The 15,948-nt window shown below is 41.7% G+C and overlaps 1 protein-coding gene across 2 annotated transcripts in view; it reads left to right on the top strand.

Moving 5' to 3' along the window:
- Positions 1-5,562: 5,562 nt before the first annotated feature.
- The window catches only part of gabrb1 (gamma-aminobutyric acid type A receptor subunit beta1), a gene marked incomplete at both ends in the record, with an annotated part of 31,914 nt that continues 21,528 nt past the window's right edge, over positions 5,563-15,948 (top strand). The window contains 3 exons of one of the 2 annotated variants that reach the window (XM_079751934.1): positions 5,563-5,642; positions 5,771-5,862; positions 5,976-6,043. In XM_079751934.1, coding sequence (XP_079608060.1) covers positions 5,563-5,642; positions 5,771-5,862; positions 5,976-6,043 — 240 coding nt within the window. Of the gene's footprint in view, positions 5,643-5,770; positions 5,863-5,975; positions 6,044-15,948 lie in introns of those variants that run through there. The other variant, XM_079751935.1, reaches the window with a different exon arrangement.

Genomic DNA, 15,948 nt, shown 5'->3' with positions numbered 1-15,948 from the left:
CCTCTTTGTAAAACCGTGTAAGGATGTTAAAAATTTAGGAGTGACTCTTGATGCCAATCTTAATTTTCAAAAATATATATCTAACATTACAAAGACTGCCTTTTACCACCTTAGAAATATTTCTAAAGTTTGTGGCCTCTTTACAGGATTCTGAAAAATTAGTATACTCTTTCATCTCCAGTCATTTAGATTATTGTAACGCACTCTATGCTGGTCTAACAAAACAGATGTTAAACAAACTTCAACTTTTCCAACATGCAGCTGCTATAATACTCACTAGAATATCTAAATTTAATCATATCACCCCTATTCTAAAATCACTTCCCTGGCTCCCAGTAAAACAAAGAATTGAGTTAAAAATACTCCTTCTTGTCTTCGAATCATTAAACGTCCTCGCCCCACCCTATATTTCCGATATGACCTCTTTCTATGATCCAACCCGTTACTTAAGGTCCTCCAGTAAATGTCTCCTCACGACCCCCAGAATTAACACTAATGCAGCACATGGTGCCTTTAGTTACTGTGCTCCAATCCTCTGGGATAGCCTACCTTTGGAATTAAGGTCATCGCAATCAATGCTCTCTTATAAAAAGGATTTTAAAATGTATTTATTTTCTTTAGCTTTTAATTCATGAATACAGGTCTTTGCTTTTAAACACTCCATTTTATTATAATTTTTCAGTTTGTTTTGTCTTTTCTTTTTCTAAGCGTGTTTGTTTATTTTAGATAATTTAATGACATCTCTCCACTCAAAGCACATTGTGTCTATGTATGCCATTCGAAATGTGCTACATAAATAAACCTGACTTGACTTGGTACCTCCACAACAAGTAAAGACTCATAGTGGGGTTTTCTCGGAGGACATTTCTCGGAGGGATTGTATTCCCGAGCTGAGCTGCCGGACTTCCGCCGGAGCTTAGGCAGAAGTCCGACAGCTCTGCCGACTCTCTGCCGGGCAGTCACTTGGCAGAAGCTGCTGTCATTTACTTCAGCACAAGAGGCGTGATCAAATGACTGGGCCTATTTCAAAGGACTCTGTACGCAATTGGCTGCTTGCCGTCGCTTCCCTGTTTTCATTGTGTTCAAACGAAACTAGAAAGAAATGTATAGCTCTTCTCCAGACCCTTCTGCAAGGTGAACTCAAATCGCCGGCAGAATGGGCTGGGCTACCCAGTCTACGCTTCCTACATAAGAGCAGTGGCGAAGCTAGACCTCTTTTGGGTGGGCTCAAGCCCACCCAAAACTTACCTTAGCCCACACTATCGTTTCGTCCTAAAATCTTACATTCTTCCTTTTTTTTTTTTACACAAGCAATGGGAGGATGGGTGCTGTACACTAATGAATAGGCTCAAATGGGCTTGTGAAATCGAGCGCAACCTTCCTGCAGGAATCTCTTACCTCTGATTGGTGGGTGGGCGTCTCCCGTTTGACAAAACCAAAAATGCAGCATGAGCGCACCTAACATAGCTTCTGCTGTTTCGTCTGTCGAAGAGGCTAGCTAGTCTTTATCATAAAATCCACGATTTCCAGCTGTGTTATAACATGACTAGGTAATAATTCATTTTAAAACCGTGACATAATCTGTCAGATGTCTATTAAATGACAGTTGACCACAAGGTGATTCTATCTATGCCTCTTCTTGAATTGCTTCACGTTTTAGTCTTCAGAGGCTTGTTATGGTGCGGAGCAGGAAAAGCATGATGGGCAAGGAGCAGAAAAAGTTGACATGGGGGCTAATTTTCAGTTTTATAAAACGCTGGCATTATTTTATCAGCTGAGGGCGTTTTCATTGCCATAACAACGTGAGCTAATCAACAAGTAGGCCGACAACATGTTCTAGACTAATACTATGAGACTCGCCCTGAAAATGCCCTCAGACAAAATAATGCCAGCGTTTTTTTTTTTTAACTTAAAATTAGCACCCTTGTCAACTTTTTCTGCTCCTTGTGCCTTATCATGCCACGCAACATTAGTCTAGTACATGCTGTACTTTTTTTTGCATCACATGTTCTATAACAATGTATGGGTCCCTGAAAGTGAGGCGACGCAGTTTAGTGCTCCCAAAATAGTGGTCTGTTTCTCATAGAATTAGGCTAGTACATGTTGTTGCCTACTTGTTGATTTTCTTGCATCACAAGTCTTAAAATAAAAATGTTGATACACTATTCTGATATCAATGAAACAATATTTGTTTTGAAGTTTGCATTTTACTTTGTCTTCACAATTTTAGTATCCATTTTCTATATTTATCATGTATACTTTACTTTCAAAACCAATGTGTTTCAGTAACTGTGTAAATACAAAAAAAGGGGAAAATATGGTCATCTGAGTGAAAATTACCGAAAGGAAATTTAATATACCTCAAATTTCTTTCACATCCATTTGATTACTCCTTCATCCAAACAGTCTTTTTTCCTTTCATCACTTTAGTGGTTCAGAACTGCATTGTTTAGCTGACCCTGGCTTAGACATGCAACAGCATAGTAATTAATAAAATAAAGGTCACAGAATCTTAGCAAAATAAAAATCATGGATAATATAATAATATATAATGATACATTTACAAAAGTGTTGTCTATAACTCAAAAGGTTAAGTTATAAACTATTTAGTTCTTAAAAAGCTAGAGACTAGCCAAAATGTGTTTAATCCTTTCCTCTGGGATGAAATACTCATTGGTATTATGAGTTTAACTGTGGTTTAACTGTTGCAAAAGGTCTGTGCTTTTCTGACAATAAACCAGCAGACTGTTCAAAAATATACAATGTGTTGGATTGATGGATAAATACATAGATTTACCCCCCACCAGAATAAATGTAGGATCTCCACCAGGTCACCCTAAAATGCAGCAGAATGCAGGAAATCACAACTACGATTTTCAACCCCCCCCCCCCCTTTATATACTTCATATACCCCTGTAGCTTCCTTGGGATGAGTGCCCCCCCTTTAGCTTCCTTGGGCTGAGTCCCCCGAAAAGTCAGAACCTAGAATCGCCCCTGCATAAGAGTCTGCGCCGAAACTGATGGTTTGTTCCAGATGCCTCGGACACCAGCCTTCTGAGTTGCACTTGTCATGTCATTTACTGTCTCGTATCACTTAAAGCGTTCCCGTTCGTCTTTGTGATTGTGTCATGTCATTGGCTAGTCGTTGTTTATTGTTAGCTACATTAGCCTCTTTAGCAAACCAGCTCTAAAACAAACAACACAACTTTACATTGTATTGCACGCACAGCATGACCATGCCATGCATAAATTGGTGACCGGAATAAAGTAGCAATGTAATCAAGTGTGTAAGAGCATTTAAAATCAACATTAAAATGATCAAGTTTGTACAAATACAAAGAAAATAAATCTCTTTACAGGTGCAATCATTTTTGTTGTGAGTCTCCTCATAGAACTCGGGATACTCTCAGAATTCCGAGAGGGACAAACCAAAAGGGGGCATGCCTCCGTGAAATTTCGTAAGAAAGCTGAGAGATTTCCCCACTTGCAACTCGGAAGGCTGGTGTCCGAGGCATCTGGAGCACACCTTGACTCGCTCATCTGGAAACTGTAGGCAGGGTACTTTTAGAAACGCGTATCTCATTCCAAAAAGCATGTACCGACTTATTTCAAAGTTTGTCTGCGTGTGGCAGCACCAGAGACATGTAATAGATGGTATGGAGGGCTTAGGAGGGATGGAAGTACAAGTAGGCCCTTCTGATTAAGAGATGCACACTGTGGTGAAGGGCAAGATGTATACTGTGACACCAAACATGACTATCATAGAAATTACGCAATAAAAGGTGACGCAAGACAGACAATGTAGCCATCCAATAGTTATCATCTATCAACATGAGGAACCTGCTGGTGAATGAATGTACATTTCTGATGACATCAGGGTTTTAATAATTATTAACAATACAATTGTAACAAATTATATAAAAAACGATAAATAATTCGGCCAGTAGGCTACATGCCACATCGAGGGGCATATACTGGCAAATACAAACATAGCTTTAGTTTGAAGCTTCATCGGCCATGATCTCTGCCCCTGGTTGTACACCGCAGACTCAGAGGTCGACCTGCTCAGTGTGAAGCAAGGCTTCCACGGCCAATGGGTACAGTCGTCTGGTGTAACGAAGTGAGGCCCTTTTATTGGTACAGACAAGCACTGTAAGGAAGTCTTGGATGACATTATGGTGCTAACCAGGTCCAATGACGGCCCATTCCGGAATTTTTGGGATATTTGCCTTCCGAAGATATATTAACACACACACATACACACGCACACACACACACACGCACACACACACACACACACACACACACACACACGGGCGTGCACACAAACACACTTGCAAACGCACAATCCCCCCTTCCCCCCCTACTGCGCCTCTTCCTCCTCCTCCCTCCTCTCTCTCTCCTCCTCCTCCTCCCCTCCTCTCTCTCTCCTCCTCCTCCTCCTCTCCTCTCTCTCTCCTCCTCCTCCCCTCCTCTCTCTCTCCTCCCTCTCCCCCTCCTCCTTCTCAACCTCCTCTCTCTCTCCTCCCCTCCTCTCTCTGCTCCCTCTCCTCCTCTCCTCCTCTCCCTCTCCCCCTCCTCCTTCAACCCCTCCTCCATTCTTCCTTCTCCTCCTCCCCTCCTCTCTCTCCTCCTCCCCTCCTCTCTCTCCTCCCCTCCTCTCTCTCCTCCTCCTCTCCTCTCTCTCCTCCCTCTCCCCCTCCCCCTCCTCCTTCTCAACCTCCCACTCCTCTCCTCCCTCACCTCCTCTTCCCCTCCTCCTCCTCATCCTCTTCCTCCCCTCCTATCCACCTCCTCCCGAGGGGGAATGATACCGAGTGGTGCTTCGTCTCTGGGCCCGAACACTGTTCGGGCCCAGAGACGAAGCACCACAACTGACATCCACCGGACTCAACACATCACTGGAACACACATCGTCTCCTATCCTCCTCCGCGCTTTAAGGGATTTTCCCCATTTCATTCATAATTATTAATCGATAGATTTTAATTCCTGAAACATGTCCGGGTGAATTTGTTGAACACATGTTGAACTCTGTGGCGCGTCGAGCCAGTGACGTGAAGCCGAGGAGGAACGGGGGCGCGCAGCGGGGGCGCGCAGGTACTACAGGCACAATGCGCAGCAGCTCTCCAGACGTGCTCGGGCTGCACGATGCTCCTCTTCTAGGTGACTAGAGGTGATCTCCTCACTGCTTCATATCTGGAGACATTCAGCAGAACGACACTACAATCCACCGAGATGAGCCTGATTCGTACTGCAGGACAGTGCTGCTGAACGGCTGGAGGGCGCCGGAGGGGATGGCCTCCTTAGCAGACTGAAGCGGGTCTGGATCCACTGACAGAACCTATGCGCCTTTTCTCCTGCGCTATAACGTCTGCTCCACACCAGGTGACACCGGTGCACCCGTTTTCTTTTTTGCACTCCGATTCATCTCGAGTAGGACATTTGGCTTTCATGTCGATGACAGCGCGCATGCGTTGGTTCTGCAGTAATTGGACAACCCGGGACTAAGTTGTATCGTTCATATCTTTATATTATATATAGTCGTCTCCAGGATCAGAGTGATGTGGACGACTCAGGACCGCGGACGCTGGGGGGTCGGCTGTCTGTCCCTCCTTGTGGCCATGGTCTGCGGTGCGCAGAGGTAACCCAAAAAACACTCCAACCCCGCATGACTGCATGATGTCCTTCAGAGAGTGCATTTTGGTACCTTTCAACTGTTATTTCATAGTTCTCATCCATTCTGCCCCCCCCCCCCCCCCCCCCCCTTAGCGCCAACGAGCCCAGCAACATGTCCTATGTGAAAGCTACTGTGGACAAACTACTGAAGGGTTATGACATTCGTCTAAGGCCTGACTTTGGAGGTAACGCGTTTCCGCAAAATGGACAACATGGAAAATGATCATGATCATCATGATGATCATCATGATGATCATCTTAGTGCAGCAACTGAATCCACTCTCGTCCTATTCCCAAGGTGCTCCGGTGGACGTCGGCATGAGTATAGACATCGCCAGCATTGACATGGTGTCAGAAGTCAACATGGTGAGTGACCGCAATGATCTGAGTGGAACATGTGTGACCAGCGTGCGTTAAGGACATGAGAAACACACACGTCTCATCACCGCTCACAGCACTCACAGACCTGCCCGGAGACATATGCTTGGTGCATTGTGTTCTCTGAAACACATATTCACCCACCTTCTAACACCACGGACCAAAACGCAATGTGTCAAAGCAGTACTTATGCATCCAGTAGGCTTACACAAGGCTGAGAGAGACGCAGAACGAGGGAGAGACAGGGAAAGAGATCTTTTGTCAAAAATGACTTCTCAGCTATTCTGTCCACACACACACACACACACACACACACACACACACACACACACACACACACACACACACACACACACACACACACACACTCAAAATTGCATGGCAAGCTATGTCAAAGGGTGATAGGACCCATGTTGAGACTGAAAAAGCTAGCTACTTCACTATCACCCTAGTTTCTTTGACCACTGATAGAGCATTCAAACTCAGTCTCACACACACACACACACACACACACACACACACACACACACACACACACACACACACACACACACACACACACACACACACATAGCCACCCCCAGTGAACATGTGCCATGTCAGTTAGTTTGCTAATGACCATCTGTTGACATGTTACAGACAAGTGCATGCATTGCAGAAATGCTTTATGGATAACACAGTAGGGTTAGAATGTAAAGGGGAGCGACTCCTGGACATATTCCAGGTCACCTTATGATGATCATGTGTCTAACCTCATTCATACTAAACCCATGCAGACATATTGTATTCATATTATGGTGAGATACAATCGTATATGAGCATAGAAGATAAAAGAAAAGCCATTGTAATATGTGATATTTGAAGTAAACCTAGGGTGCTCAATTAGCTGAACATGCTAACTGGCCTGGCAAAGCAGTACAGGTTATCATTGGCAAACACAGACTCATCTAAAGCATTTCTCAATTATTTTCGGTGAAATAATTGTACAAAGTCACTACGTGGGCACTGCCTTCAACCAAATGTTTGAACTTTTTAGATTTTTCCTGATTCAAACTTTAACCTTCACTCAATTAAAAGACCAAACCAGGTAATTTTGACTTACCTTTATTTCCCCTTTCTATGACAAAGCAAGTGTGCTACCTAGGTGTATGAGGTAGTGTGTACAATTCTTATTGGTATATGTACTTGACCGTCACTGGGTAGACTTGTATGAGCAGGAAGCCTCATATATGTGGACAAAGTGGGTTCATTATGCCTTATCATATTTCATATGTGTGCTTTATAACTAAGTATGGTCATTACAGAAGGCAGCCGCTGAGGTGTGTTAGTGTGTTCTGCTGGACTTGGATAAGAGTTGTGCATTTTATGTTACACTTGAATATTGTTGGATAGAGAGTTGAAGATAATATGTCTCCTACTTGTTACGGAAATGTTATGACTAGATACAATTGCTCACGTTGTTTATAAGTACGATTTGTCGCAATGTATTCTGCAGTTAAAAGTAAAAAACATTCATTATTTTAGGAAAATAGTGAAAGGTTCACACATGTCTAGTCATTTCGCACATCTTTTTGCCAGCATCCTTTTTTCATTGTGGTTTCAATGCCAGTTAATGACCTTCTACCTGCTCAGATGAAAACGGAGACAGTATCCAGTCCTTCATTGCATATTGATACAGAGTTGTGGGGTGATCTTGCATGTATGCTTGACAGGGTATTGTGGTCTTGTCGGTTGGGGAGAAGTTTACAGGGAGATTTCAGATCATTGTAAGACATGTACAGTATTAGAGACTAGACAAGATCTGCTGTCAGAAGGAAAGTTGGGAGAAGGTGAGACGATTAATGCAATGTGAGACATTAAGGAGGGCAGCGGCCAAGGCCGTTGTTCCCCGCCTCCCCCGGATTATTATGAGCTGTGGTAACAGTTCTCAGTGGATATAGATGTTGTATGTGTACTACAGCATTGGTCTGATCAGCACTGGCAGCTGTTTTCTAACAGCCAATTGTACTAACAGTAATTGTACCAAACTGCAAAGATGTGTTAAAGATCACCACAAGTTTGACTGAAATGTTCTGTTTGTGTGTCTTTTGTTATGCACCAGCAATGCACAAAGAGATGAGATTTGACAAGTAGCGCAGATACTTTGAATAAAAAACGTCCTCAAATGCACAGCAATGTTGCCCAATCCGCCCACGATTGCAAAATGTAACATGTCTGTTCTACATATGTAGAATGTATATCTAAATGTATATCTCTATGTATATCTAAATCTATATGTATGTATATATATATATGTATATTTGTATACATATATATATTTATATATAGAGTGATTGTATATGTGACATCTTCCTGCCTTACTTTGCCTAAGATAAGCTGTGCTGCAGCAATAACGTTTCTAGAAATGTACAAACGGGAAGTGATGATAGATTGATGCAAACGCATCAATCTAGATAGAGATGATGGAGTGTGGAGCTACTGTATATGAACACTGCAAGATTAATTTAAATCGAGTTTCTTAATTTGCTCCACCATTTGCTGCACGTCCAAAGCTGTTGAACGTTAAAAAAATTCTACATGCAGCTTTTTTTGATTAATTCAATTGGTCTACGTTTTTATCTAAGAGCCATTTTGATTTTTCTGGATGAAGATATGGCAGCAAGTATTTTGTTGCTCATCTGAGTCCAGCCATGGCCCAACTTAGGGGGCTTTTAACAACTTGGATTTCCGGACGTTAGCAGGTCCACTCCAGGGCCATTATGCATGAGGTTAATGGACTTCCATCCAATTATGTGGATAATCATTGCATTCCATCGAATGGAGACGGAATGGGCCGACCTGTCTCTGCCGGGCAGCGTCAGGGTGGAACATGAGGGCTTGGTTCGATGGTTGCTCTGGGCTTAACGTTTAATGTGATCAGCTTCTTTCAACTGGCCTGGTCTTTGCAGCGGTCTGAAATGTCGAAAACTATGAAAGAAAAGAGACTCTACCTTTTGTCTTCATCACTTCTCTCCCATCTCCTTATCTTAGTCTTGCTTCCTCCTCGTCTGTAAGCCAGAGCACGCAGAGGGGTGTCAATGTGGGGGAACAGTGAGGGGGCTCATTGCGTGTGGTGGTTGTTTTGCTGATGTGTCTGTAGTTTGAGTTTTGTACACTGAGCGTGTTGTTTTCACACATTAGCAGTTTTTTTTACAAAAGCTTCAAATAAGTAAATATGTCATTTATTTTCATTATCTCTTAGTATTCATGAGTCAATATGTCATTTATTTTCATTATCTCATAGTATTCATAAGTCAATATGTCATTTATTTTCATGATCTCATAGTATTCATAAGTCAATGTGTCATTTATTTTCATTATCTCATAGTATTCATAAGTCAATGTGTCATTTATTTTCATTATCTCATAGTATTCATGAGTCAATATGTCATTTATTTTCATTATCTCATAGTATTCATGAGTCAATATGTCATTTATTTTCATGATCTCATAGTATTCATAAGTCAATATGTCATTTATTTTCATGATCTCATAGTATTCATAAGTCAATATGTCATTTATTTTCATGATCTCATAGTATTCATAAGTCAATGTGTCATTTATTTTCATGATCTCATAGTATTCATAAGTCAATATGTCATTTATTTTCATGATCTCATAGTATTCATAAGTCAATATGTCATTTATTTTCATGATCTCATAGTATTCATAAGTCAATATGTCATTTATTTTCATGATCTCATAGTATTCATAAGTCAATATGTCATTTATTTTCATTATCTCATAGTATTCATAAGTCAATATGTCATTTATTTTCATTATCTCATAGTATTCATAAGTCAATGTGTCATTTATTTTCATTATCTCATAGTATTCATAAGTCAATGTGTCATTTATTTTCATTAACTCATAGTATTCATAAGTCAATGTGTCATTTATTTTCATTATCTCATAGGATTCAAACCTTGTTTGACTGGTGAGGGAGGCGCCAGAGATGCCAGTGGGCCATTTAGGACTAAACACAGGGTGTCAAATTATATTTATATGTGCCTTAAATCAAATTATAACTTAAAACTCTGTATATAAGAGTAGAATAAAGCACCTGGACAGTGCCAGTTTATTCGCAAATTGGGGAAGAAATCAATCCACCACGGCTAAATGTAAAAACGCTTTAGCATTTTACTTTACTAATTTACTAATATTAGCGTTTGCTGCCACTCTTTTTTAAAACTGCCTTCTCCTCCTTCTTCTATGCACAAGCATGCCGCAACTCTCTGGTATATTTTGTTTTTATAAGGGTAATGTCTATGGATACCGTCATAACCAAATTGCTTACCTTGAAGTGCAGCTACGAGTGTACCTAAACAGAACAGACCACAACAAGACACCGGTGGTGTTCAGTGTGGTGAACATGGCCTGCAGGGAGGACAGGTAGTCAGGGAGACTCAGTGAGCTGCTTGTTCTCTCATTCAAACATGGAAGTAGCCTAACGAAGTGAGAGATTTACATGGAAAAAGGTGCTGATTGTATTTAGTATGTGGCACAAAGATTACAATTATAAATGAATTAGTATTAACATAATTGGAAACAACTGCCCATGAGTTTTATAAACGACAACATTTCAATGTAGGATAATGGCTCCATCTTACTATGGGATAATTGTTTAATGTCCAATATCTGTTGCTTACCTGTAGCAAGAGACAAATGTGGTAACCCGAACCCAGCCATGTAGTACAGAGTAAAAGCAGAGACAGGATGAGAGAGATAGAATCATTCTTGACTCCAAGCCATTGGAGTGGATGTCATCCATGGTAGCAATCAACATGGAGCAACCTAAAGACATATGCATTGACCACGGGGACACTCTCACAACCCTATGCTACTGGCGGAGAGGTCGCATCATAAATATCAAACGCCACAGTCTTCTCAGTTCTGGACACATGAGCTCCTTTTGGCATGTCTCCCTTAACCATAAATGATCGCTCATAAACACCTCTGTCAGACCGTTTTCCACAGATTTCTCAGGTTGCCCTTTGGAATTAATTCGTCCATGGAGGTATTCCAGAGTTCAGTCGAGCAGATATTTGCCATATTCCCCTGTGCTGATATGAACTGAAGGAAGTGCTAAATTGTCCATGTCTGGAAAGTCTGAGACACATCCTCCTCAAGCGGAAGTTCCTGAGACACATCCCCCTCAAGCGAAGGTTCCTGAGACATATCCCCCTCAAGCAGAGGATCCGGCTGAATCAGGTCATCTTTGTTGCTCATCAACCCACCAGCGAAGGCCTCAAAGCAGATTAACCCAAGATCAAGGGAATCAGCGAGATGCCTGTCCTAGAGGATAAAGAAGTCCCAGAACTTGACAACCTCTTCGTATGGTCAATTATCATAGGAAGTTTATCTCAAACTTACGCTCACATGCAACGACATAGTGTATTGTAAGTAGTACCACCAAGAAACAGCAGCATATCTCCATGTATCAACAACCCTAACCAAACCCAAACGCGTTCTGCACAAATTGAGAAAGGATGGTTGGGGGCTGTTTTATTTGCATGCTCAAAGTATTATATTATGGTAAGCCGGTCTCCATAGTAACCAACTCCTCGTCACAATCCCCAGCAGCAAGCAGATCTACACATTGCCGTCATGACAACAGCATATGCTTTACCTGGCCGATTCCCTGTCACAGGCTCAAAGAACATACACCCTTCAGAAAACAGACGAGGAGAACAGCTTTGACGTGATGATGAACCATGTGTTATCCACTTCGCCTGGAAAAACACAGGACACACAGCAAAGGATTCACTGCTGCAGACCTTCAGCAGCACCCTGACGCAGGGTTGGCCTACTGAGCAGTGCAACATCCCACCAGTCCTGAGACGAGCTCGTTATCAAGGAGGGAATCATCATGAAGGCTCAAGGAGCAGTAGTCTCTTAGTCGCTACAGAGTGAGTACATTATAGAGCAGCCTAGACCCCCCAGTAGAAGTAACCAGCTTCATCCGGTCCAGAGACTACCTCGGTCTACGGTGGCAACAGATGGAGTGAAATAGTAAACAGAACCTAGTGCTTGGAGACTCATATTCCGGCCGCTACGAGAGACTGACTCTGTATGATCACATTGTTTTCAGTTATCACAAAACTGAAGATACAATCCTCTGTACATGTGTCACCGCACACACTCATGCGTGACAGTAAGTCGCAAGTCAGCAGTTTAAAGACTTTGCAAAACAGTCCGACTTTTAGCACAAAACCGCTAGCCGAGAGCACCCCACTAGCAACAGGATTGGCCCAAAGCCATGCAGTGACTGCGTAGTGAAAAGCAACTGATGGATGAGTTGAAAAAAGCCGCCAGAACCACCTAAACATGAGATATCTTCCTCTCATGTCAGGGCGGACACCACTGTACTGGTCAGTAAGCATCTACTGGCTCCTACTACTCCCTACACCCAGCAAGTCAAAGCCTGATTACTGAATAAAACTCGTCAGAGCGGTTGGGTCGGCGGTTTCCGGAGTGCAGGAGGAACCGTGGACGCATTCCACCTGTAGTCAAGACACTTCCAGAAGAGCATAGTGAGGACAAGCAGCAGCTGCACCCCTCTTGAAACTGAGAGAAGGCGACTCCTTGTCACCGTATATTGCTCAGAGCTCCTCGCCCTCAAGCCGTAATCCACTCTGGTGATCTAAACCCTCAACACGAAGAATAACTGCAATGTGCTTTGAACATTTTAAACATAAAACATCAGTAATTTTAGTGGTGGGAAAACGAAATAAAATGAAATACAGTAAAGTACATAGTTATTTTTTTGGAAATAAATTGTTTACTGTGTTTCTGAAAAGTTTAAAGAAGATTGCTGCTATTTCTTCAAATTGCAGTGTGCTATATTTTGTTCTCAGGAATACTAGCTTTAAGGTGCAGTGTGTGTAGAATTTAGTGGCATCTAGTGGAACGGACTTCGGCGGAATTTGAATATAATAGTGTATAGTGTATAATTCCATTAAAATAAGAATTGTTGTCCATTGTGACTTGGCCAAACATACCCTATTGTGTTTTGTTAAACTGATTTATTCAAAGGCTAAAGCCGTAAAAAACAACTTTTGTGTAGTTAAAAGTTTCGCAAATTGAAAATTGCAGCATATGTGCACAGTCCAATTCAGCTCCATGATTTGTATTTTTTGATTGATGTGGGGAAATTAACAACAAACAATTGCTAACAAACCACGCAATAGACTTTCTACATCGACGCATATAGCGTTGCTAGTTTGCACCCGGCGTAAAGCTAATTTTCCCCTGCAGCAAACTCACGCCACTGAGAGCAAGTGTAGTGAGAGCTTTTTTTATGCCACAAAACAGCACAGGTTCCATGTACAGGTTAGATACATACTGCTGAAATGTTTTTTACTCTGGTGAGCAGGGACACAATGTCTGGTTGCGTAGTTTACACCAAGTGTACGCCACAATGAGCAACGAAAATACACTGACATACCATTCCCATCCCTGCTCTTTATGCAACATATATTTTTCATGAAAAAAATATGACTGTGTTGGGATACTATTGTACTGTTGGGTACTTCAGCATCTAATAATTGATTACAGTAAACCAGTCTCACGCTTGTTGCATTTCCTGGAAATGTAAGCATTAACTTTGACCCTGTACAACAAAATAATTCTACTTTTGTTGTACAGGCCCTAAGAATGCATTATAGGTGTTAAATTATTAACAATTATACCTTGTTCCTAATTTAATTTAATTTAATTGTTGTTATACCTGCACTATTTACCTTTTATTTTTTAGGTAATATTTACCTTATCTCAGATGGAATGTGTGGCTTCTTTGACAAAGGCTAAAAAGGGTCACAGCCTCTAAAAACCACGACTGAGGCTGATTGGCTAGTGAACCTTCAAGAAGTGAAAAACAATTGACTTCAAGTCTCAGAAGTAGGTCAGACCCCCCATACTATAAAGACTTGTATAAGCACTGCTTAATTTATCATTTACAATTATTTTTACTTCAATTACCATCTCATTGCTCTTAAATCATATTCATTAACTGATCGTTTATTAAGACCTTGTACATAGTTAGCGTTATCAAATTGACCAAACTAAATGCCATGGATCCAACGTGGGTCACATAAGAGTTTCCCTCTGATGTCTTCAAGTACTGCACATCCGTAACGATGCCTACGAATGGTTGGGGGGGAATTAGGTCAAGCAGCGCCCCACTGCAGTACGGCTCGTATCGCTCTGACGCTCACAGTGCCCACGTTTGTCACGCCGGCTCCCTTTGCTGCAGTGAAATATGGAGAGAGTCGGAAAGGGAGAAATTGAGATGGAGGGGAAAATACGGTCATGAGTAAGAGAAACAGAGAGAATAGAGAGCGTACAACAATGGGGACATTTGAGGGAACAGAGATAAATGCCAAGGGCATTGCCATCCTTTGGTTTTCTCCTCATGTCCGCATATTGAATGCAGTGCATTTTGGTGCAGTACTGCTGCCTCTCTCCCTCTCTCTCTTCCTCGCTCTCTCTCTCTGACTCTCCCTCCTCATGCATTAGCGCAGCTCATAAGCAGAACAGTATTCTCCTCACGTTCAGCACATCATTTTTGCTGTGGAAATCCTGAGGTGCCAGAGTGATGATGGCAAAGTGGGCGTAGAGAGGAACAGCTGCTTCTAATAATAGGCTCCAAAGAAAGCATTCATCCCCTCGGAGGCTGAACACACACACACACACACACACACACACGCACACGCACACGCACACACGCACACACCCACACACTGATAGGTGCACACAAAGTCACACTTCTTTCTTTGTCCCCTTAACGTCTGTTATAAGAAACTGCTGTCTTATGAGACAGCAGTTTCTTATTCCAACTTATGTCATCTCCAGTGAATGTAACTCCTGTCAGTGGAACCAGAGTCTGATACAGAGGAAAAATGCTGGAATCAATTCTAGAAGGATTATTGTCAATACCCGGATTGGTGGTTTGAGGTTATATTCATATACCGGCCGAATTTTAATTATAATCATGACTAGTTTCAAAAGGTGATTAACAAAAAAATGCCCTTATTGTGAATACATTCACAATTCTGATGTGTCATTGAATCTCTTCTTCTTTGAACACAGACTCGTAAACATGGAGTCAGAACATGTACAATGTACAACAATTAATGCATAGATATTGTTGTGCTTGGCGTTAATTTGATCATTGTATATTACCTCACAGAAAGCAAAATCTTTTTTTAAAGGAAAGTTTATATCCCTCCAGCATGTTTTTAAAGTGCCTGCATAGGCATCTTTGCAAAGTGCAACTAATGCTGAAAAACCAAGAGTGCTGTGAGTGGAATGCTAAACTGCAGCTCTGCAACACAGTTTAGACCGATAGAGCAGGAAACGAACCAGGGCCACCAAGCCGCCTCTCTAGGAGATATGGTCTCGGGATGGATTTACTCGTGGATAGACACGTTTTATCGTTTGGGGATTTTTTTAAGAGTACTAAATAGAATCAGAAGAAAAGTTACATATTCCCGGTTCCATAGCCTTCCTGACCATCATCACAAACCAACTGCTAACATCTAGCCTACTGCTGTTACATAACTAATTGTAGAAACAAAGACTTTCAAGACTTGAGAGATGGTGAGATAGTTCCTTGTTTATTTTATTTTATTTAACCTTTAATAGGAAGACCTGACCAAAAACAAGAAAAGGGCAGAGGTTTCACCGACCCAGGTACCATCCTCCTAAACCTCCAAAACAAAAGTAAATCTCAACGTAAAAAAAACGTCAATCTAAACATCCCAAATCAAATAAATCTGAATGAACAAAACGGAATGAACAAATCTAAAATAAATCGAAATGAAAAAAAGAAGATAATATCTAAAATGACCAAA

The sequence above is a fragment of the Pollachius pollachius genome, assembly GCF_949987615.1.
Source record: "Pollachius pollachius genome assembly, chromosome: 15".
NCBI classification, from domain to species: domain Eukaryota; kingdom Metazoa; phylum Chordata; class Actinopteri; order Gadiformes; family Gadidae; genus Pollachius; species Pollachius pollachius.
Note: the sequence above shows the minus strand (reverse complement) of the source record. Positions and strands in the feature narration are given on the sequence as shown.